Raw genomic sequence first — 23945 nt, 5'->3', positions numbered from 1 at the left:
TGGCCTATTGTTGCTTACCTACAAAAATTCTAGATAGTCTAAGTCTGGATAGAAGCCCTACCTACCAGTAACTATTATAACAGTAACCAGTAATTATTACTACAACGATCTAAAACGATGTAGATAGACCATGTGCTACCTGCTCAGTACAAACTCTGCTTTGTCAGGGAACTATCCGGCACATTTCTAGTTATGGACCGATCCATTTGAAGAAAAGCCATATTGCGTAACCTACCTTACGGTTATTGTATCGTAACTTTCTCTCTCACGATCTGCACAAGATTCCTTCCTGTTGATTACTATTCTCAGATATATAAAAATAAACAACATTGCTATGCGATAATTACCATATTTGCTCGATTATAAGACGACCCTGATTATAAGACGACCCCCCAAAATCTAAATATTAATTTAGGAAAAAAACAAAAAGCCTGAATATAAGACGACCCTATAGGAAAAAAAGTTTTACTAGTAAATATTAATTTATGTAAACAATATTTTCATATTTAATAAAAGCTATGATTGAGAAAAATATATATTTTTTTATTTCCTTTTATTTGCCAACCTGCCCCCAGGGTTGCCACTCTGCCCCCAGAAATGCTTTATACCCCCTATTTGCCACTCTGCCCCATGATGTGCCTTTTAACCCTCTATATGCCACTCTGCCTCCAGAAATGTCTTATACCCTCCTATATGCCACTCTGCCCCATGATATGCCTTTTAATCCCCTGTATGCCAGAGTGGCATATAGGGGGTAAAAAGGCATATCATGGGGCAGAGTGGCATATAGGGGGTTAAAAGGCATTTCTGGAACTTGTGTACGCGTATTGCAGATGTCCCCCGCAAGACACCCGGGAGTCTCCTCTGGTAAGTCGGGGGTGGGGGGCAGAGTGGCAGCATATCTCGAGGGGGAGGAGGACAGTGGCAGCATATCTCGAGGGGGGAGGAGGACAGTGGCAGCATATCTCGGGGAGGGGGGAGAGACAGAGAGGCAGCATATCTCGGGGGGGGGGGGAGACAGAGTGGCAGCATGTTTTTTTGGAAAAAAACTTTTTCTTTAAAAAAGCACCACACTTTTAGGGTGCGGCCTATATCCGAGCCAGTACGGTATATATAACTGCTAACAGCAATCACACTCCTATCAAGCCAAGGCAGCCAGTACATGCTGGAACCTGGGGATGATAGGAGTGTGAGTACAGCCTCCCTATGCCATGCTACCACTACTACCCCCCTTACACATCCATACTAACACACACTCATTCACAAACATTTAAATACTCATTCATTCCATTAATCACACATACTTGCTCAAAAACACTCCCCCACCCCATTACCTGAACTGCAGATCTCTCACTCGAAGACTTCTGCAGGGGCCCGGCTGTGCGAGCAACTTCTCTGGCCCCGCCCCCAGAGGAAGGAGGGGGGAGGCAGAGTTATGTGACACTCTTCTAGCTTCCTGTTCTCCTGCTGCTCGCGACCAAAGCACCGTAAGCAGCCTGGCCCCAGCGGACATTTTGAGGTCTGATAAGAAGACGACCTCGATTATAAGACGAGGGGTATTTTTCTGAGCATTTGCTCTGAAAAAAACCTCGTCTTATAATCGAGCAAATACGGTAGATATTTTATATGGCATATTGGTTATTTTTTGATATCCTAGTTGTATTCTCTTAACCAATTCTACTAGAAAAACACCATGAGTCCTTGTTATGCTTCCTTTTGGTAAATAGAATGACTCTCTCAATAAGATAACTAAATGTCATGAAACTCTCAGAGGTTCAGTGACCTTTACTTGCAGATAGCGCAGCTAGAGCGGATTCATAAGGACACGCAGGATGCTGACTTCGCCAAGTTGTCGGTCCTGCGTCGAGAACTCGCGTCGGGAACTCGCCTCCCTCCTTAATGACCGGGCTCGGCGGCATTATACTACGCTTAAGGCTATCTACCATGAGCATGGTAATAAACCAGGGATGTTTTTGGCTAGGGCTCTGCGGGCGCGTCGTCGTCAAACTTATATCCCTAAGATTTGTGGCCCTACCGGGATTCCCTGTCATCTCCCTCCTGATATAGCTGCGACGTTTGTCTCTTATTATTCTGGCCTGTACAATTGCACCCCCTCGCATAACTCTCCTGCCGGTGCTCGTGACTCAGTTATAACCCAATACCTGTCAAAATACTTGACCCGCAAGCTGGCACTTGAGGCTTCCGAGTCTTTGGAGAGCCCGATCTCGTTGGTTGAGTTGGAGACGGCACTTAAGCTCTCCAAGGCGGGAAAATGCCCTGGGCCAGATGGTTTCTCCCTTGTCTATTATAAAAAATTATTTGATGTTTTGGGTACCCGTTTGCTTGCGGTTTATAATTCTGTCTTAGACGGTGCGTCTTTCCATCCCCATACTCTGGCTGCGACTATTTCAGTGATCCCTAAGGAAGGGAGGGATGCAGAACAGTGCGGCAATTATCGGCCTATATCCCTTTTAAATGTGGATCTCAAACTGTTCGCAAACGTTTTGGCTTTACGGATCAGTCGGTTTCTGCCGACATTGATCCATTCTGATCAATCTGGCTTTGTACCTGCTAGGGAGTGTAGGGATGGTACTATCCGTGCCCTTAACCTCATTCATTTGCTCAAACGCTCGAGCCCCGGGGCTGTGCTTCTCTCCACGGACGCAGAAAAGGCGTTCGATCGCCTTGACTGGTCCTTCATGTTTGCTGTTCTTAAGGGTGTGGGTTTTGGCCCTCATATGCTTCAGTGGATTGCCTCCCTTTACCCAGTACCCTCTGCGAGAGTTAGGATCAATGGTGCGCTCTCTCCCTCGTTTCTCATAACCAATGGTACTAGGCAGGGCTGCCCCCTGTCCCCTATGCTTTTCATCCTTTCTTTGGAGCCCTTTCTTACGGTGGTGAGAGTTAACCCTGATGTTACAGGAGTGCGATGCGGGGGCGTTCACCATAAGGTGGTTGCCTTTGCTGGCGACATGCTCTTTGCTCTTACAAACCCCAGGGTTTCCTTGCCTGTGCTCATGGCGGAATCTCGCACCTGCGGCCACCTGTCCAATTTGAAAATCAACTTCTCTAAATCCGAGTTGTTGAACATCTCTCTCCCCCCGGTGGAAGTGGAATCTCTGTCTTCTGCCTTCCCGTTTCAGTGGTGCTCTTCTAAGATGCGGCATTTGGGCGTGTGGTTGGCTGTTGACGCTTCCCTTCTGTATACATTCAACTTTCCTCCTCTTCTTGAGGCAATCAGGAAAGATGTTTTGGCTTGGAATTCTCTTTATATTTCATGGGTGGGACGGATTAACGTTCTCAAAAAGAATGTGCTCCCCCGAGCGTTGTACTTATTCCCATTCGGATACCCCGTGTTTTTTTTTCGTCGCTTAGGACGCTGTTTATCTCCTTCATTTGGGCGGGTAAATCTCCGCGGTTGGCGATCTCTTTGCTACGAAAACCCAAGGCTGAGGGTGGTTTGGGTTTACCTTGTCTTCACACCTACTATACTGCTTGCCATCTACTACGAACATTGGAATGGTGTCACCACCCGCCCCATAAATCGTGGATTGCTCTGGAGGCAGCCGCTGCCTCCATCCCTATTCGTGTTCTGCCGTGGTTAGATCCGGGTGTTGCTCGACGTGCGGCTGGGGATAATCCTTTTGTATTGGCTTCCCTCGCGGTTTTGCATGTTGCACACCGTAAAGGCCATTTGACTTCGTATCCCTCGCCTCTCACTCCCATCCGCTATAACCCAGACTTTCCCCTGGGCATGAGTGGTGGGGCCTTTCTATTGCTGCGTCCTGGGGACTCTATGCCGTTGAGTGGTTACATGAGTGGGCGCACGCTCCGCTCTTTTTCTGCCGTGTTCCAGGGGGTCGCTCCATCTGCCCTCCACTCCCTCCAATACCTTCAACTGCGGAACTTTAATTCAATCCCGCAGAAGCACAACCTCTCGCGACACTTAACGCCTTTTGAGATGCTGCATGGCCGAGATGCTCTTCCGCCACATGGGATCTCGCTTTTATATGGGATTCTTACTCGGGTGGTGGATGACTCCTTGCCCGCGTTCACTGGGAAGTGGGAACGTGATTTAGGGGTCTCGTTATCTAAAGCAGACTGGGAAAAAATCTTTCAGTTGACTCATGTATGCTCCATGAATACTAAGACACAGGAGCTTTCCTACAAGTTTCTCACCATGTGGTACCGTACGCCGGCTCGCCTGCATGCTATTTTTCCCGATCACCCAAACGTGTGCTGGCGTTGTGGTCAACCAGGTGGCTCGATTCTGCACATTTGGTGGGAATGTCGTTATTATTCCTTTTTGGAGGGAGATTAGTGCTACCATCAGTCTTCTCACTGGTTCCCCGCCGCCTTTTCAGCCTGTGTCTTACCCAGGGCCGGCCTTTGGGGTGTGCGACCTGTGCGACCGCACAGGGCGCCACACTCCAGGGGGCGCCGCCGCCAGCAGCGTACTTAGCGGGGGGGGGGCGAGTGGTACCCGGTGCCGCTCATCAGGGGGGCACCCGGCACCCCTCCAGAGACGGACAGTAATGTCCGCCGCTGGAGGAGCAGGCTCGCAAGGGAGCGGTATCGGAGGTCTTTAACAGACCTCCGGCTCCCTTGAGTGATTTTAAGCCTGTTCAAGGATCCCCCTTGAACCCGGCTTAACATCACTCAAGGGAGCCGGAGGTCTGTTAAAGACCTCCGATACCGCTCCCTTGTGATCCGCGCGGCGACAGCTGCTGTGCGCCGGGGTTTGTTGTCAGATCCCGGCGCACAACACTGAAGCCACGCCCACCGCTGTCCGTGCCCTCTGACCCGGAAGAAGACAGAAGAACTGAAGAAGAGGAGCGAAGAGAAGGAAAAGGAGCTGTAAGGAGAAAAGAGGAAAGGTAGGAAAGCATTCAGTGAGAGTGGATTGGTGTATACGTGTGGATTGGTGTATACGTGTGGATTGGTGTATACGTGTGGATTGCTATGTGTGGATTGGTATATGCGTGTGGATTGCTATGCGTGTGGATTGGTATGCGTGTGAGAGTAATGGGTGTTATGCTGTACCATTTCCAATGTCTTTTTCATGATCTAATTATGCTCTAAAAGTACATCATAACTCCCATCACTCTATACTGTTCCATACAGTGGCAGAGCTGGGAGGCAGAGGCCTTGCACCCCCACCGCAGGACTCCTGAAAGGTAAGTGAACTTCAAAGAGGGAAAGGGTAGATAGTTAGGAGGGCGTATATAGGGAGAAGGGAGTGAGACAGGGGAAAGGGGGTAGATAGGGAGAAGGGAGTGAGAAGGGGTAGATACGGCAGAAGAGAGTGAGAAGGGGTAGATAGGGCAACCATACTCCTATCATGCCAAGTCTGCGAGTAAATCCTGGAATCTGGGTATGCCTGGGCATGATAGGAATGTGATTGCTGTTAATCATATATATATATATATATATATATATATATATGATATATATATAGACTTGAAAACTGAAGTTGTTTGTGTGGTTATTTGGAAAGTCCCTGGAGTGCCGGTAACTATTTTTGGACATATATATATATATATATATATATATATATATATATATTATATATATATATATTTATATATATATATTGTGATCCTGCACCCACACAGGGTACCAAACAGCACGGTCCTCTAGGGTATTAACGCCACATCTCAGTTAGGTAATCACCAACGATTTATTTGTAGTCCACGTATGAAGATATTTACAGGATTACATAGAACACAAATTCGCTACAAACAAAAGCCTAGCTCGTCTGAGCGCTTACTAACATATAACTCCCTCACTACTAAGGGTCTAAACTAACACAAAACATAATCCCACCAACCTCTTTGATGGTCTCTTTTGGGCATAGCAAGCTCTGCTGCTTCCAAACAAACTCTCTTCTCCCCCTCTGTCCAACAGGTCAGGGTATATTGCAGTCGGTGCAGCTAATTACCTGCAGCTGACCAGTGCATTGGAGTCAGCTTAAACTCCCGGCCTGGAACCCGTGTCAGTCCAGGTGCATGTAAACTGCGGGGTGGAGCACCAGCCTGCCCTATATGTCGTATAAAACCCTGCAAAATCGAGGGGGAATGTATACCCCTTCCACGACAACACCCCGCACCTTGTTACAATATATATATAATATTATTTAATTGTTTTCTCCTATTTTGGTGTGTTACTTACTTTAAATAAAAGTGTTAGATTTTTTATGGTGTTGGGGGGGTCATATTCGGTTTTGGCCAGGTAAATGCTGCACTTTCGGTTTCAGAATTCGTTTCGGTGCATCCCTACTACTAAGCCAGACAATTAAGTGGTAGGCCTAGACCACATCAATGTTTGGCGTAGTATATAGTGATTGGGGTTTTGTTACAAGTTTTGTTACAAGTTTTTATTCCTTTCTTTTTTTGGGATGGGGGGGCGCCAGAGGAGTAGTCCGCACAGGGCGCCAGAACACCTAAGGCCGGCTCTGGTCTTACCTACTACACCATACCTCTGCCTTGATTGCTACGTACAAAAAATCTGTAGTGCCACACTTACTCAATGAGGCTAAAGCCTTGATTCCCCTGTATTGGAATCAGGTGTCGCCGCCCTCCTTTAGGGAATGGGTGTCGAGGGTGGCGAATACACGGGTCCTTGAAGAGTTGGTGGCTGGGCACATGGGTCGAGAGGCATAACATGGGAAGAAATGGTTCTACTGGTCTCGTTTTGTGGCTGGGGCCCCTACGTGATGGGTGTAGATTGCTTTCTATGTTTTCTGAGACGCTCTGGGGCGCATCTGTCGCCTTGCCAAGCCACGTATCTTGTTATGTTACTACTCTGCTGTGTACTTTCTACCATGTCCTGTATTTTATTGTTGCTCTTTTATTGTTTTTTTTTGTTTTGTTCCTTCTGTACTATGCCTGGTCCTGCTGCGTCAGGGCCTCCCCCCCCCCTTCTTTTTTTTCTGTATATGCCTCCCTTCCCCCTTTTATAGACAAAATCAATAAAATCTTTGATTTATAAAAAAAATATTTTAACTCTTCTCTTATCAGTGTGTTCACTGTTGATGTCTTGTTCTGCTTGTTCACTCTTACAGATAGCAGACCAGATGTTTTTTCACAGTGATTATCGGCCTCTTATTCGTGATGCTAACAATTATGTCCTGGACGAGCAAACCCAGCAGGCTCCACACCTCATGCCTCCTCCATTTTTGGTAGATGTTGATGGTAACCCACATCCGACACGATTTCAGCGTCTTGTTCCAGGGCGGGAAAACTGCAGGGATGAACAACTTATTCCGCAGATGGGGGTAACATCTTCAGGTATAAGATTCGTGTGTGGGGCTGTTTATTGTTCAGATGAATGAAAATGATGTGTCAAGCATCTCCTCTAATACACTGTCATCTTGAGCACTTTAACGTCTGTCATTGCATTTGAAATTGATATGTGGACAAATAATCATTCTAATATGTACCCCTTCGCACACAGGATTAAATCAAGTTTTAAGCCAGCAAGCAAACAATGAAGTGAGCCCTCTGGACAGCTTGATACAAAGACTGCAGCAAGAGCAAGACCAGAGATTGAACACAGACTTTGGGATGGCGAGCTCTAGTCGGATGAGCAGAGGTAAAGATCGGCTTCTTGAGCAGAGTAAATCACACAGTACAAAATGCTGTCGGGAAACCAGTCTAAAGATTCAAGAACTTGTATCAACTGTGGATTTTTTTGGTCGTGGCAGGGGGGTGGTTTATGTATCTTTGCATCAGATACATTTGCATGTTAACTTTTTTTTTTCCCCCAAAAAAATATACATCTGCAGCCTCGGTAAGCTCTACTTCTGAAGTGCATTCACCACCAAATATTGGGTTAAGGCGAAGCGGGCAAATTGAAGGCGTGCGACAGATGCATAGCAATGCCCCAAGGAGTGAAATGGCCACGGAGCGGGACCTGGTGGCTTGGAGTCGAAGAGTTGTTGTGCCAGAGCTTCCTATGGGGGTGGCCAGGTGAGACTTATTCATAGTAAGAAATCTAGTAAAGGAGATCTTTTAAGTAATTACTGACCTGCACCGGTGTATATGAGCACCACCAACTTCCCTGGTGTCTCAGAGCCATAAGAACAGTATACCAAATAGAAAAGTGAAGGTGTGAAGAATATATATTTCCTGTAAATCTCACTTGTAATACTCACAACATGTTGCATTTGTAACAACATTTTCTGTAATTTTAGAAATTTAAATATGCACTCCACACACAAATGAAAATTATACCCAAGGTTTTACAGTAACTTAAACTAACGAATGGCACGTTGATCAACTGTCCTGATTTGCATATTTTTAGTGTTTGGCGAGAGCCAGTGTTCAAAGCATGACACTTTTAAATAAGGTTTGTTTTCTTCTATATATTTTTCAGCATAGATCTGTAAATACATCACTGGATGCAAATAGTGATATGGCATCCTAAAAGTCAGCACCTAATGCATTTTGTGCACATAGTCATAGGTTATTGTGTACTTAGCTGGGCAGTAAATATACACTCCGCAGTGTAATCATCTGGGAATTACAGATTACAGGGGGGTGCATTAGCACAAACAATAATGGTTTGCTTTCTGCCCCACACAGGCAGAAGTGTCCTTTTCAGTGCTGATCGTGATCTTAACGAATCTAGCTGTGCAGTCACCTCAGCACATTGAACACAATGAGTACATTTTCCCTATGACAACCATGAAATGCTTAACTTCATATGTACAAACTGGGGAGGACAGCACATTTATTTACTGTGTGATTAATCATCCGGCTAAGCACTGTAATATTGTTCGTGGGTTAATGCTGTAAAGAGAAACCAATCGTTTATAATAGTTTTTTCTAAAATGATTGAGATTCCTCATGAAAGTTTATATATCACACCTGATGCTGGCTGGGCTCGCATTCTCGGGCAGTGGGTCCCCAGATTCAGTCTTGAAACCTAGCAGAAATGCACTGGGGGTATGCATAAGCACACACTGATAACGAAAACATCATTTGCATTGTTCCCCAAATTTATCAAGGCTGACAACAAGCTACATAATGGAACAATGTATCAGAGAAAAGATGATTAGTATTTGGAAGGAGGTAGTAAGACATAAGAACGCACCAAGCACTTGGTATCAGAATTACGTTCCGTTCCTTACATATTGACACGGATACAAACCGCAATGGCTACTGCATTGCCTACTCTACTTAAATTTAGAGTAGACAAGATATAATAACCTCATTTGCATTTCCAGCAAACAGGAAGAATGGAGAACTGCAAAAGGAGAAGAGGAAATCAGGTTGTACAAAACAGAAGAGAAGAAGAAAGCCCTTACAAACCATACTGCAAGAGAGAACAAAGCAACCATTTATTCAAAGGTAATCTATTTGGTGTAAAAATTTAATGTATCAACAGATTTTGAACATGTTTTAGAATTCTACCAAATAAACTGCTTTTATTGACAGATTATTTGTTATTAAAATATTCCAATAAGAATATGCTTACCTATACAATTGTAAACAAGGTCACCCAGTTTTGTAAGACTAGGTCATGCACCCCAGCACGCCCATGAGCAGCATACAAATATGAGAAATCCCATGAGCATATGTGAATATCCGTGGTTGTTAAAGGGAATGGTAATGATGCAAGACTGCGGAAGTCTAGATGGACCGAATGGTTGTTATTTGCAATCAAATTCTATGTAGACTCTAAACGGCAGTGTCATCTTTTTTCTAATGTAGCCATACCTGTTGTGCTCTGATCAAAATATTATTGGCTAAGCCTATTGTAAGCTAAATATTGTAGTGCGGCATTAGTGTAGCAAAAGAAATATAGGTTATCTGGACTGGAAGTGTGTGTCAAGCAAAAAAAAAGCTTGCGTTTTAAAGGTATTACATAGCTTCATTATTTAAGTCGTATTATAGTCTATGCATTTTCCTCATTCAATATCAAAAGAATGAGGTGATCTGATATTTGAATATTAGGCTTTTGACTCTTTTTGGTACTCTTTTTCTATGTAGAACCACTCCCATGACTTCCAGCTGGATGCTGGAGAATCTAAAAAGCAGAATACAAACCAGCACAGCTATTGTACTCGTGCTACCCTAGAGGAGTCAGCAGGTCCTGCTGAGGATTTGGACAATGAAAACAGTTCCTCTGATGTAAGCAGATGCAGAAACTGTTACTGGTACACCTTGTGATATGTAATGTTAAGTAATCAACCATCAATTTAAGCTGCAGAACCAAGTTATTGCAATATTTACAGTGTTAAGTGCCTGTACTGTATCTTGTACCTATCACCTAGTGACGATCTGTGCGTTTGTATGCATCTGTATATCTGACTGTGTTGCTAGTTTTCGTGGTAATTATGTGCATTTTAGTTAATAATAGGTGGAAATCTGTTTGTCCTTGGGCTAAATGGAGTTTAAGTTACACCAGAAGTAAGGCAAATGTAAAAGAAATGTACACTAGTTGTGTATCTTCTAGGAAGCAGATGCTGAAAGTGAGGTACTGGCTGCTAGTGGGGCAACATCAGAAGAAGAAGAAGAAAAACCCGATTGCAACAGTGATGGGAGTAGCTCCAGGTAAGTGTCAGTTTATGTAGACTATGTTCACTGAAAATTGTTTGTATACATGTATGTATGTATGTATGTATATGTGTATAATGTCACTCTCTCACATGCGTTCGTACACACATATACACTCACTGGCTACTTTATTAGGTACACCTTGCTAGTACCCCTTTTGCCTTGAGAACTGCCTTCATTCTCCGTGGCATGCTTCCTACAAGGTGTTGGAAACATTCCTCTGTCCATATGGACATGATGCCATTACGCAGCTGCTGCAGATTTGTTGGCTGCACATCCATGATGTGAATTTCTCGTTCCACCACATCCCAAAGGTGCTCTATTGGATTGAGATTTGCTGACTGTGGAGGCCATTGGAGTACAGTGAACTAATTGTCAGGTTCAAGAAACCAGTTTGAGATGTGAGCTTTGTGACATGGTGCATTATCCTGCTGGAAGTAGCCATCAGAAGATAGGTACACTGTGGTCATAAAGGGATGGACATGGTCCCCAACAATACTCAGGTTGCGTTTAAATGATGCTCAGTTGGTACTAAGGGGCCCAAAGTTTGCCTAGAGAATGTTTCCCACACCATTATACCACCAGCCTGAACCGTTGATACAAGTCAGGATGGATCCGTGCTTTCATGTTTACACCAAAGTCTGACCCTGCCATCTGAATGTTGCAGCTGGAATCGAGACTCAGGCAACGTTCTTCCAGTCTTCCATTGTCCAATTTCGGTGATCCTGTGCGAATTGTAGCCTTAGTTTCCTGTTCTTAGCTGACAGGAGTGGCTCTCGGTGTGGTCTTCTGCTGCTGTAGCCCATCTGCTTCAAGGTTCGACGTGTTGTGCGTTCAGAGATTGTATTCTGCATACCTTGGTTGTAACGAGTGGTTATTTGAGTTACTGTTGCCTTTCTGTCATCTTGAACCAGTCTGTCCATTCTCCTCTGACATCAACAATGCATTTTCATCCACACAACTGCCGCTCACTGGATATTTTCTCTCTTTTTCGGACAATTCTCTGTAAACCCTAGAGATGGTTGTGCGTGAAAATCCCAGTAGATCATTAGTTTCTGAAATACTCAGACCAGCCTAATGACCATGCCACGTTCAAAGTCACTTAAATCCCCTTTCTTCCCCATTCTGATGCTCGGTTTGAACATCAGCAAGTTATCTTGACTACATCTGCATACCTACATGCATTGAGTTGTTGTCATGTGATTGGCTGATAAGCCATTTGTGTTAAGCAATTGAACGGGTGTACCTAATATAGTGGCCTGTGTGTGTATATATATATATATATAGATATAGATAAACATATATTGTGTGTGTGTATGACAATGGTAAATGTTTGAACATTTCTTTCAGTGATTATTCAAGTGATTACTCTGACTGGACAGCAGATGCTGGAATTAACTTGCAACCACCAAAGAAACCTCCTAAACACAAGACCAAGAACGTGGAAAGCAGCTCTGAGGATGAAGAAGGGCCAGACAAATTTAAGCAAAAGCAAAACAGAAAGGAAAGGAAAAAAGGAAATTATGATAAAGATGGACCATCATCATCCCCAAAGAAAAGGAAGCCTAAGGAACGGAAACAGAAGGTAATATTGATTAGAAAGGTTTGTATTTTTATGTAATTGCAATTTTTGTGGCTAGGAGTCAGGTAATTTCCATGCACATTGTCTGTAGTGATTGCCTCTGCATCAGTGTGTGTTCAGACCTTATACTTTAAGGTTAACCCCTTTATGACTATGGGATTTATATATGTTACATGTCCTTAAAAGCAGGTCCTTGGGGACGGTAAGACGTATATATACATTTGTGCTCAAAAGTGTGCATATTGTGGCATTGATTTTGAAAATGGTTGTTCCTGCTTATTGAGTTGCCTTATAATACTGTCCTGTAACATGCTTTATGAATTATTATACGTTAAAATGATAATGCCAGCAAAATAAGCTATGACCTAATTTGCGGCGAGTTAAAAAATGTGTTTAAGTAAATACACCTGTGTGTGACTTTCTATCATGAGAAATATCATATATTATGATTATATACTTGATAGATCCCCCCCCCCTCCACAATCCTATTATCAAGTTTAGGGGTAGTTCTTCGGCAGAATGTTAGTGCCAAGTAACACCCTGGTTTGATAAGACATCTCACACACACACACACACACACACACCTTATCTGTGGTATTGTGTCTGCGGAGGTGGAAGGTTGCTGGTTGTCCCACCAGAACAAGCTTTTCTTATTGCATTAGATGTCAGCTCCGAAGCCAGTTACTGACACAATATCTCTTGAGAATATCACTTTCTGAAAACACACTTTTTTTTTTTTTTTTTTAACAAGAATATTTCTTGTTTATTTAGAGATTACCTGTTGGAGAGTTGAGTGACCAAGGCTTGACGTTGGAAGAATGGCTGCCCTCTGCCTGGATTACAGACACTGTCCCTAGACGCTGTCCTTTTGTGCCACAAATGGGTGATGAGGTATGTTGGAGTTTTGTCGCCACCTCTTATTGCATTCTTTTAATTATGACGGTAAATCTCTAAATAGGGTTTTAAAAACGATGTCTCTTTCTCTGTTGAAGATCCCGGTGTGAGTCACATACGCATCTTTTAATTACTGTTTGTACCCTCAGGTGTATTATTTCCGGCAAGGCCATGAAGCCTATGTTGAAATGGCAAAAAAGAATAAAATCTACCGAATTAATGCTAAGAAACAACCGTGGCATAAGATGGAACTGAGGGTAAACTGAGTTGTATCCTAGAAATGACCTTTTTGTTGAAGTTGTAAATATCAATAGTTTACATTAATGACCCTTTATTTGAATAATTGGTCATTGTAGCCCCCTTAAATATTTTGTTCTTTGATTCACAAACTGGATTTTGGCAGCTTAAAAATCTGAAAAATGATACTCATTGGTTTTAGTTTTGTATTGAACTTTGTAGAGGTAAATACACCTTACTATATTTTTTTGTATGAACTTCATCTTATGCAGCCAGTAAGAAATTATGTATATATATATATATATATATATATATATATATATATATATTGATCTCCTTTGCAGGAACAAGAACTCATGAAAATTGTTGGAATTAAGTATGAAGTGGGGTTGCCTACACTTTGCTGCCTTAAACTTGCCTTCCTGGACCCAGACACTGGTAAATTGACTGGTGGAGCCTTCACAATGAAGTAAGAAGATATTTGTAGATTTTGGATTTAAATACAACATACTGTTATTTACAGCAACACCCCAGTGAGAGACTCTCAATGAGGCCTGATACAAATGTAATACCTGTATGTGATCCTTCTCTGTTATGAATAGCCACAGCCCACCAAGGACAGCTAGTGCTCCAGCTGGTCATGTTGGCAGGTATCACTAACCATGAGTAGACAAAAAGTAAATAACTTCTCTATTGAACGCAAAGCTGCTTCGGATCTTCTAGCCTCTCAAAACCAGAATCAATACTAGACAGCCAAACAAAAAGTGAAATCATGTGCTGACTTGCACCCAACACCCTTACTATAACCTCAAAACAGAGAATGCAATAATAATTTCTCCTAATTTAACCTACTTGATAAATAAAAGATGTTGTTGCACATCGGATACTAGTTAATCATACTGGTCCCAGTTTGCGACTGTAGTGTAGCGTCTGTTGCTGAAACTGAAGAGATCTAGTTTTTAGTGAGTTGATTGCGTAGGCAGGCAGTGTTGGTTATAAAAGCTGATTGATGCGTTATATTGTGGCTAACTTTTTTTCCTGCTGATTTTTTATTAGGTATCATGACATGCCTGATGTGATTGACTTTCTAGTTCTGCGCCAGCAGTTTGATGAGGCCAGGCGGAGGCAATGGGGCATAGGTATGTGTCAAAGCAAACTAATGAGACGAAAACCAAAATGTGGATATTTCTACAGCATTTTTTCCCCTTAATCTCAGTAACATCCATGTTTTAGCATCTGATCATTGTGGAACACAAATTGATAGGGATGTTTCTCATTCCGTATTTGAGTATTGTGCCATTGCTGATTACATTATCATATGTAGATTAATGAACAGACAGCAGGAAGAACATGTTCATCAGAATTCTTAAAAGATTCTAAAATATTCTTAACCCTTTGCGCCAAGCAGGTCCAATTTATTTTTCTGGAAAAAACCACATACTTTTAATTTTTATACAAAAGTTATATTTTCTTATTACAACAAAGCAATTAATAAATACTATTCTAAAATCATATATTATGTCAGTCTCTTTTTTTCATTGTATGACACTTAATTTTATTTTTTATAATCATTCATCAGTAAAATCACATTCAGTGTTACTGTACTAATGTGGCTAATTCTTCCTTATAATAGCGACATCTAGTGGTTACTAGGAAATCCAACATTGAACCACAAGCTATAAAATATTTTTTTGCTATAATAGCGACACCTAGCGGTAAACTAGTGAATCAGACATTGGACCAGAACCGACAAAAATATTTTGTCGGATATATTCCGACATAGGACCGCAAAGGTTTAACCTTCTCTTATTAAAACAGAAAAGCTTTAGAGTCATCTGCCACTGTTCTGTGTCTAATACGTAACTTGCCAAAACTAGTGTAAGAGTTGTAATCTACAAATTCCCACTTGCAACATTCCCTAATTTGTGATGGATTGTGTTCTCTACATAGGGGATCGTTTCCGGTCTGTGATCGATGATGCTTGGTGGTTTGGAACTATTGAGAGCCAGGAACCACTCCAGCAGGATTACCCTGACAGTCTGTTTCAATGCTATAATGTCTGGCAAGTATTTGCATTAGGGATTAGTATTCCTGGTTTCTCATGATTTAAAAAATGCAAAATGGCTGCATTTCAGGCAGTGGAAATAATTTTGAGTACTAGACATTTTTATGTATTTTAACATCTGTTTGTTTTTTGTTTTTAAATTCGTGAAGGCTGTGATTCTGAAGGCTTACTGATACCTTGCATAGAATATGGTGTTTTGTTTTTATATTATGTAAACAAACTCAATATATATATTTTTTTTTAGTTGGGACAATGGCGATACTGAGAAGATGAGTCCTTGGGACATGGAACTAATACCTGATACTGGTTCGTATGTAAAGCTTTATGAGCATATGAATGCGTTGAAAAAGGGAAGTGTACCGTAAAGTATTGATTTGAGTAATAAGTGTAAGGTTGTTTTTTTTTCAGTTTTCTAAATATTAGAGATTAAGAGGTCTTAAAGGCCCCAGCTAAACATTATTATTTTTTTTATGTAGAACCACTGTACAATGTGATCAGATAGGTATTAAATTGCAAAAGTATTTCTAGCCGATACTGTAGCCAGCATAACAAACAATATACATACCAAGTACATCCTTCTTTTGCACACCATGACTGTACAACTTTTTGATTTCAATGTTTGTTATTGTGCAATTTCAACATCTAACTTTTTAATATCCTTCTTAGCTGTGTTTCCTGATGAGTTGGGCAACAGTGTCCCATTGACTGAAAACGAAGTCCGGTCACTACTATACAGGACCCTGGATGGAGAGTGGGGATGCCGGAGCCGGGATGAAGAATGTGAGAGAATCATTGCAGGAATCAACCAGCTTATGACCCTTGGTAACCTTTGTCTTTTTGGGGGGTGGATCATTCAGCATAAAGCAAGTTTTCTTGGTCAGCAATGCATTTCTCTTTGCTTTAGATATTGCTTCTGCTTTTGTGGCGCCCGTAGATCTTCAGGCATACCCACTGTACAGCACTGTGGTGGCGTACCCAACTGATCTCAGTACAATCAAAGAGCGTCTGGAAAACAGATTTTATAGGTAATGGGTTATAAACAAATGTAATATATTAATCATTTAAAACACAGCAAAATGTGTGACAGCAAAGAGCTGTTTAGTAAGAGATAACATGTGTCCACGTTTATCCTGCAGGAGGCTTTCATCGCTAATGTGGGAGGTCCGGTACATAGAGCACAACACCCGTACTTTCAATGAACCGGGAAGCCCAATTGTGAAGTCTGCCAAATTTGTTACGGATGTCTTACTGCATTTTATAAAGTAGGTTAACATTAATGAAAGATGTTGATTGTACTCTAGTACATATCTGATTTCCCCCCCCCTCTATCCTTTCCATGGTGTATTTAAAAAAAAATATATTTAAATTGTCAAATTCAACTAGATCATGTTGCATTATGTTGTTGAAATGTGACATTTGTGATCTTTTTTTTTTTACCAGATGATTACATAGTCTTTTGTTAGTGTATAAATATTTGGGCAGGAATAATGTCAGTACAAAAAGAGCTAAACTCGTATAATTTACCTTGCTAGAACATTAGGGTAGCATTAGGTAACAGCACTGACCTAGAGGGACAGATGGAGTATGATCACTCGTAAATTCTTTAATCCCTTAACGACCATTAAGTAAGCAAAGAAAGCAATCAAAGATGTTAGTTTAAATGGTGTTGCTGAAATGCCTAGATAGCGAGGCATTCAGCAATATAGTGAAACCTTACCTCAGTACGCATAGTGATCGCTCTGGATAGCGGTCACAATTGCCATTACGTGAGAGTTTGCCTCTCGAAAGATAGTGGCACCCATTAAAAAATCTCTCCAGACCCCCCTGAAAACTCTGGGCTCCCCCTGCAGGCTGTATTGCACCTAAATTTGTAAGTCAATGGAGCCCAACTTTCTCATCACAAAAATGTAATTGGCTGGCTTCAAAGATATCCCAAGTAGGACATGGGGGCAGAAGGACCATATGTCAAAATGCTAAGTTAAAAAATTGAATTGGGCATGTCCCAAATGTAATGGGGCATTTTTGCTCCCAAATAACCTGACAAACCCATGTATGGTATCACTGTACTTGAGAGAAGTTGCTGAATACATATTGGGTTGTTTGGGAGTGACATATACCAGGAGTAGTAAACCTATTCCATAAGTACAATTTGTTTGGAGAAAAAAATTCTAAATAAATTACTACCACAAAGTTTGACAAAGACTGATAGTAGAATTAGTGCATGGAAAATGTTAAAACACTAGCATTAAAAATACCTTGGTATGTCTAGTTTTCAAAAATATATGGATTAATGGGGGTAATTTGAATTGACCGACTCCATAGATGTCTGAAATAGGACAAGGGGTCAGGATTACCAGATTTGAAAAATAAAAATATGGTTTTGAAATAGCAAAAGGCTTCTTGTGCTTATTGCCCTAAAGCTGCAAAACAAAAAATCCTAAAACCTTTGGTATTCTAAACCTGTGTAGATGGTTAAAATATTTTTCAAATCAAGGTGAGCAAAAAGGGTTTTAGTTTATTTTTTTTTATAGGAAATTAGATATGATCAATAAAATGGTGACTGAAGAAAGCCCTTCTTGTTTTGAAAAAGCAATATATAACTTGTGTGGGGGCACTAAACGAGAGAGAAGAAAATTGCTGCAAAAATGTTAAAACAAATCTTTGAGAAATAACCTTTTCATTAGCCAACGATAGCCCACTTAAATATGATTGTTTTCATGCAGGGACCAATGTTGCTATGACATTATTCCACCGTATAACAGTATGAAGAAGAAGCTGTTGTCAGACTCTGAAGAGGTAAAAAAAAAAACAAACATTGGTGCTTTATGGATTTTGATTACATATGACAACAAAAAGATTGGTGTTTATTATACTTTTTAGCTGTGATTATTATATATTAACTTGCTTGATGAGCATTACGAGAGACTTAATTTAAAATGTAAAAACAATTGCATTTTCTAACCACATGTTTGCATCTAAAAGGAAGAAGAGAAAGATACAGATGTTCCTGGAACCTCCACAAGGAAAAGAAAGGTAAAGTATGTCATGTATACGAGAGAACTATCAGATCAATAGGCATGTGCTTTGCTTAACCTGTTCATAAAATACATGCCTATTCCGGACAGCTTCCATGTTTTTAGGGAATGTTACTGTACAAATAATGTATAGTGCTTATAAAAGTATTCAATAAAAGATAAGAATATCTAATAAAGCTGTTTGCGTGCTGCATTTCAGGAATATCAGCCTAGACGAAGGCTACGAAGCAGAGCTCAATCATATGATCTACATTCCTGGAAGATTCAGTGCAAGGAGCTCTTAAATCTGATTTTCCAGTGCGAAGACTCCGAACCTTTTCGTCAGCCCGTGGACATCCTAGAGTACTCTGTAGGTTCCTGGTACTTAAACAGTGCGTCACCGTACACAGCAATATTGTTAGAAACATTGTAGTAGTATAAGATAACACTGCATTAGAAATTTCATTGGCCTAAGTTATAAACTTAATTATTTTTTCTTTCTGTTTTTAGGACTACAGGGATATCATTGACAACCCAATGGATTTTGGGACAGTGAGAGAAAATTTGGAAGCAGACATCTATGAATCCCCCATGGATTTGTGCAAAGATGTGAGGCTCATTTTCAGCAACTCAAAAGCTTACACGCCAAGCAAGCGATCTAAGGTATGTTTAATACATGTGCAGTCATCCAGTTCCGGTGCCTTTTTAGGTTTAGGATGTGATCATGTTTTATGAAACAATTCAGTTGTTTGATGGTTTATTCTTCTCCCTACAGATTTACAGCATGAGTTTGCGTCTGTCTGCCTTTTTTGAGGAACGGGCAAGCACCGTTTTATCGGACTATCAGTCTGCTCTGCGTTTCCACAAACGGAACATGATAACCAGGTGCCGTAAGAAAAGGAATCGAGAGAGCTCTTCAAGCAGTAGCCCTGCTTCCAGGTAATTATAAGTAAAGCATTGTGACATTCCAAGATGTTCACAAGTGTCACACAAGTAACTAGACATGTGCTCGCCATTCGACACATGCACATGTTTGGTAAACTGTAGCCTGTGCAGCTGAAAAGGTAGTTACTAGGAATTTTTTAAATATTTAATATTTGACATTTGATTCTTTCTTTGTTTTTTTTTTGTGTTTTTTTATTTTTATTTCCAAGTCCGGAGAGGAAGAGACGGTACGTAAGGCACCATGCAAAGCAAGAGGTTAGTGCTGTGTCTGATGGATCAACGTCGCTTCGGTCAGGAGCTCATAAAGCGTCGGCCATCCAGGTTAACGGAAAAGCCACAGAAACCAGTCCTATGGCTCGTACCAGGAGTTACAGGCGTCAGATGGACCCAGTTGTTGCTGAGCAGCCATCAACATCTTCTACAGTTAAACCACTGCCTGCCAGGCCCCATACTCCTACAGTTGTGGGGAAATCAGGTATGTCTCCTGGTGGAACGAGCCAAACGGCAATTGATTTAACCCCTTCAGTGCCAGGGTTTTGTTTTACCATATGCAAGTTTCATTAAGATTCCTTTTTACATGTTTGATGTACCCATGCAATCATTGCCTTTTTAGGATGTATATGTATGTCCATAGGAGACTGAAGTGGTTAAGTAAATTAGAAGAATGCACAAGTATGTGGCAGCTGCATTTTTATCGTTGACGGCAAAAAAGAAAGGGGGACTTAAGAGAAATAATTTCTGACAGAATATAGCTTTTGGGGCACCGTTTAATGCTAGGCTGTTTAGCTAGAGTGATTCTCCCACTTTTCAGATCTCTTACAGACCTCACCTATTGTGTACAATTTGGGAGAGAGAGCAGAGCTACTAAAATGGTGTATGCTTTGCAGGATAAAACTGGTCAGAAAGACTAAATGATCTCAATATGTATAGCTTGGTTGACAGAAGATGTGAATATGTGATAAAAACACATGGAAGTTTATCTCCAGAGCATAAGCTTGCGAGCAGAGCCCTCTTTACCTATTGTATTGTCTGCCAAATGTGGTTTTGTCCTACCCCTTATTATTATTAATGTATTTTAAGTTCTGTGTAAATTGTTGGCACAATATAAATAAACGATATTTCAATGGGGGATATAAGAAGAGTGTGAAATTAGAGTATCAGACGCTTAGATTTAATGTAGCCAAATAAATGAACAGCCGCCCAGCAGACATGGTGGACTCTAATAGAGTGAGGGAGTCTGATACATGTAATGACTTAACAGTTTGCTTGTAGAACATCAGAAATGGCACCTGGGCTTTGTAGGATGTATATGATTCTACTTATTTGGAGAATGTTTCAATGTGCTTGGCAAATTATCCTTTGGGTCTGGAATAAAAAATAATAATTTGTCAACAAATTTTTTTTTCTGTGCCAATAAACAGCTATGATAGAAAACACTGGGAAAAACGCCAAATGTCAAACTGCAACATTTAGCCCCGGCCAACAAAGCACAAGCCAACAAACCAATAACAACATGTCCAAAGAAAACTTGGAGAAAGATAAACCAATGAAGCGTCGGATGAGGTCAGCCGTTTACCCAAGTCAAGGTAACCGTCGGCTTTACTTGCCGTACTATTGTTGCTTTAACAGTCTTTAACCACTTTAGCCTTAATGCATTGTTTCTGTACACTTTAAGGACTAAAGGGTTTTTTTTGTTTTGTTTTCAAGCATAATTTCCCTCTGTCATATTTAGTTTAAGTAAGTAAGTAAATGATATATTGTTTCCTCAGGGCAAGTTGGGCTTTTTTTTTATTTTATGAAATATAAACAATACATTTATTACAAAAAATAATTTCAAAAGAACATTTAAGGGGAAAAAATATCTAAATATATATATATATAATATATATATAATATATTATACATACACACACAGAATAATATATGTACATAGATAAAGCCAGTGGAGATGAAAAAAATATAGATGTATTTGTTCTAATTTTGGAAACGCCCCATATGCCATGTATGTATGCCATGTATGTATGCCATGTATGTAGCAGGATTAAAATTGCATCTACTTTTTCAGTTTATTACAATTTTTTTTACCTTAAATATGTGGCTCTGAACTGAGATATGTCACTCAAAACCACCCAAACAAAAAGACAGCTCTACAGACTGCTGATCAAGTGATTAGCAAGCCAAGTTTATTTAAAAAAAAATAAGCTGTCGTCTTTGCCCCTCTCTGGCTCACGGTGATCATGAAGGAGAGGGAAGCAGTGATCACTTCCGAAGGCAATGTTATTAGACTTTGCAGAAGGCAGTGTGGCTCCTCTAGCAATCACATGCATGGAAGTGCGTCCTAGCGGTTTCTGCTGATCTGCCTGTGTCTCCAGGTGACAGAAGTGAAGGACATAATTTGCTTTAGGTGCTGGTTTTGCGAGGACATACTATTAAGCTGCCATTCAGTGGCAAGAAATGTCAGACCACAGAATAACAGGGAATCTGCTGCATCGGGGCTGCAAATTCTCGCACACACATGCACACAGTCACTCACTAACACGCACATACAATTTTGGACTGGCCCAGAGAGGCAGAAACAAAGGGCCAGTGGCCAGTGCAGGGATATGAAATCATGTCCCGGGGCTCCTGTAGCCACCCTAGCAACACCACTGACTCACACTACCTTAGTATGCATTATTCTGTAGTGAGGTTGTCAGTGACACGAAACTGCCCCCTTAATTATTATTCAACAAAGCACAAAAAATATGCAAAACTGTTTTCATGCATGTTGAATATTTTCTCATTGAAATCTAAGTACTTCTGTGTACCGTTTACTTTTTATCTTTTGCAGTAGAGGAGAAAGGACATGCGATGTCAGCAGAAAGCCCTCAAGTAAACGGACATGGAAACCAGCCTCTCAAACCGGTTATGAAAGGTCGCCCTGGCCGGAAGCCTAAGGTTATCCTTAACAACGGCAACAACATGGACACTAATATAGTAGTACCTATGTTACCCAAGAAAAGAGGGCGAAAACCCAAATATCCCAAAAATGAGGCGCAACAGAGTGTTCCACTGATCACCCCTGAGAACTCTGTGGAAACCAAGAGAAAAGTTGAAGAACGACCTACTTCCACATGCAGCTCGGAGCCAAATGCTAAGACTGTGGTAGAGGTACCAAAAAAACGAAGAGGTAGGAAACCAAAAGTAAAAATCGAGCAATCTGAAGCCACTCCGTCACTGCCTCCACCTGCTGAAGAAGAAGAAGCTGTAAATAATACCAGCGAAAAAATACTAACAAGAAGCAGATGTAGAAAGTCTGAACTGGTGGAGGAAACGCCAGATGAAGGAGTTAACCATTCTGAGTCCCAAATAAGGACTAGAAATCAGGGGAGGAGGACTGCATTTTACAACGAAGACGACTCTGAGGAGGAACAGAGGCAGCTTCTGTTTGAGGACACCTCTTTGACTTTTGGAACTTCCAGTAGGGGAAGGGTACGAAAACTGACTGAGAAAGCAAAAGCAAACTTGATCGGCTGGTAAATACTGCGAGCTTTGCTAACTCCTTCAAGGCAGCTCTACTAAAAACTTTAGTAGAGAACCATCTGCTTTTGTGCTGCTAAATGGATATTCTTCCTTGGTGGGGTTGGAGAGGAAACGTCTTCATTTCTTTTTCATTACCTTAAATAGGTGATATTTATTGCCTATTAACTAGGTGAATACATTTCAAAATTCAAAGCTTCACATACACAGGTTCTGTAGTACGTAGGACTTGGGATCTTAATGCTTTCTAGGGCTTTGAAATGGAATTGTGTGATTGTGAGAAATGAGGGTACATGGAAACTCATGCTGAAAAGACATCATCGGGAATCCTTTGACATTGGTAACCGACTGGAAATGATAAAAACAAAGCAAAACATATATTTTAGTAATGGTTAACACCGTGTGTGTGTGTGTGTGGTCATACATAGGCATAGAAATAGTCTGAAAAGATATATATTTATATATACTTATATATCCACATTGGAAAATATTTCATTTGTCTAATTTTTCAGACCTTAATTCTTGTACCAATCACTAAATCAAATTATTGTGCCAAAGACTGAGACTGAATACAGTTAAGGACTACAATTTCTGACTGTCAGAACTGCGCACAATCTTTGTATATATAACAAAAATATAACTAACTTGTATATTGGTTTTCAGAGATTGTAAGCTGTGCTCACTTAAACTTAATGTTTTTTGGTACTTTTGTTAAAAAAAAAAAAAAAAAAAAAAAATGCAGTGGCAGAATTCTTTGGGGCATTTTAGTGTGCATAAAAATAACGATAAAGGATTGTGTGTGTGTGTGTGTATATGTATGTGTATATGTGTATGTATATATATATATATATATATATATATATATATATATATATATATATATATATCTCCGCATCCAGTGTATTCACCAGTAACATGTTTAGCAATACTTATTATTGCTATGGACTCAGTTTTATAGCTGGTACCCTCTTACTGCATATCTAGGCCATCCGTTTGCATCTGATTGTGGTAACAGAAACATGGTCTCTTAGATGTGCATTCAGTTTGATAATCTGTATTGTTGTATAAAGTTTGTTGGTTTTTTAATCTCATGTGGGCCAAACAGAACTGTTCCCTTTGGAAAATCC

The 23945-nt window shown here is 40.9% G+C and overlaps 1 protein-coding gene across 1 annotated transcript in view; it reads left to right on the top strand.

Annotated features, from left to right (window-relative positions):
- The window catches only part of LOC149302441 (PH-interacting protein-like), a 59975-nt gene extending 37157 nt beyond the window's left edge, over positions 1 to 22818 (top strand). Inside the window, exons 17-40 of the mRNA XM_089482535.1 lie at positions 7064 to 7289; positions 7456 to 7593; positions 7787 to 7970; positions 9230 to 9353; positions 9996 to 10136; positions 10462 to 10559; positions 11913 to 12147; positions 12916 to 13035; positions 13188 to 13295; positions 13620 to 13744; positions 14332 to 14414; positions 15226 to 15337; positions 15585 to 15646; positions 16007 to 16162; positions 16245 to 16365; positions 16477 to 16602; positions 18064 to 18136; positions 18323 to 18373; positions 18575 to 18724; positions 18865 to 19017; positions 19130 to 19293; positions 19509 to 19774; positions 20721 to 20891; positions 22130 to 22818. Coding sequence (XP_089338661.1) covers positions 7064 to 7289; positions 7456 to 7593; positions 7787 to 7970; positions 9230 to 9353; positions 9996 to 10136; positions 10462 to 10559; positions 11913 to 12147; positions 12916 to 13035; positions 13188 to 13295; positions 13620 to 13744; positions 14332 to 14414; positions 15226 to 15337; positions 15585 to 15646; positions 16007 to 16162; positions 16245 to 16365; positions 16477 to 16602; positions 18064 to 18136; positions 18323 to 18373; positions 18575 to 18724; positions 18865 to 19017; positions 19130 to 19293; positions 19509 to 19774; positions 20721 to 20891; positions 22130 to 22818 — 3876 coding nt within the window. The remainder of the gene's footprint in view (positions 1 to 7063; positions 7290 to 7455; positions 7594 to 7786; positions 7971 to 9229; positions 9354 to 9995; positions 10137 to 10461; positions 10560 to 11912; positions 12148 to 12915; positions 13036 to 13187; positions 13296 to 13619; positions 13745 to 14331; positions 14415 to 15225; positions 15338 to 15584; positions 15647 to 16006; positions 16163 to 16244; positions 16366 to 16476; positions 16603 to 18063; positions 18137 to 18322; positions 18374 to 18574; positions 18725 to 18864; positions 19018 to 19129; positions 19294 to 19508; positions 19775 to 20720; positions 20892 to 22129) is intronic.
- The last annotated feature ends 1127 nt before the right edge of the window (positions 22819 to 23945 follow it).

This window comes from Sceloporus occidentalis, unplaced genomic scaffold (genome assembly GCF_023333645.1).
Source record: "Sceloporus occidentalis isolate IW3139 unplaced genomic scaffold, rSceOcc1.0.p SCAF_19, whole genome shotgun sequence".
Taxonomy (NCBI): Eukaryota; Metazoa; Chordata; class Lepidosauria; order Squamata; family Phrynosomatidae; genus Sceloporus; species Sceloporus occidentalis.
This window is presented reverse-complemented; position numbering and strand designations above follow the sequence as displayed.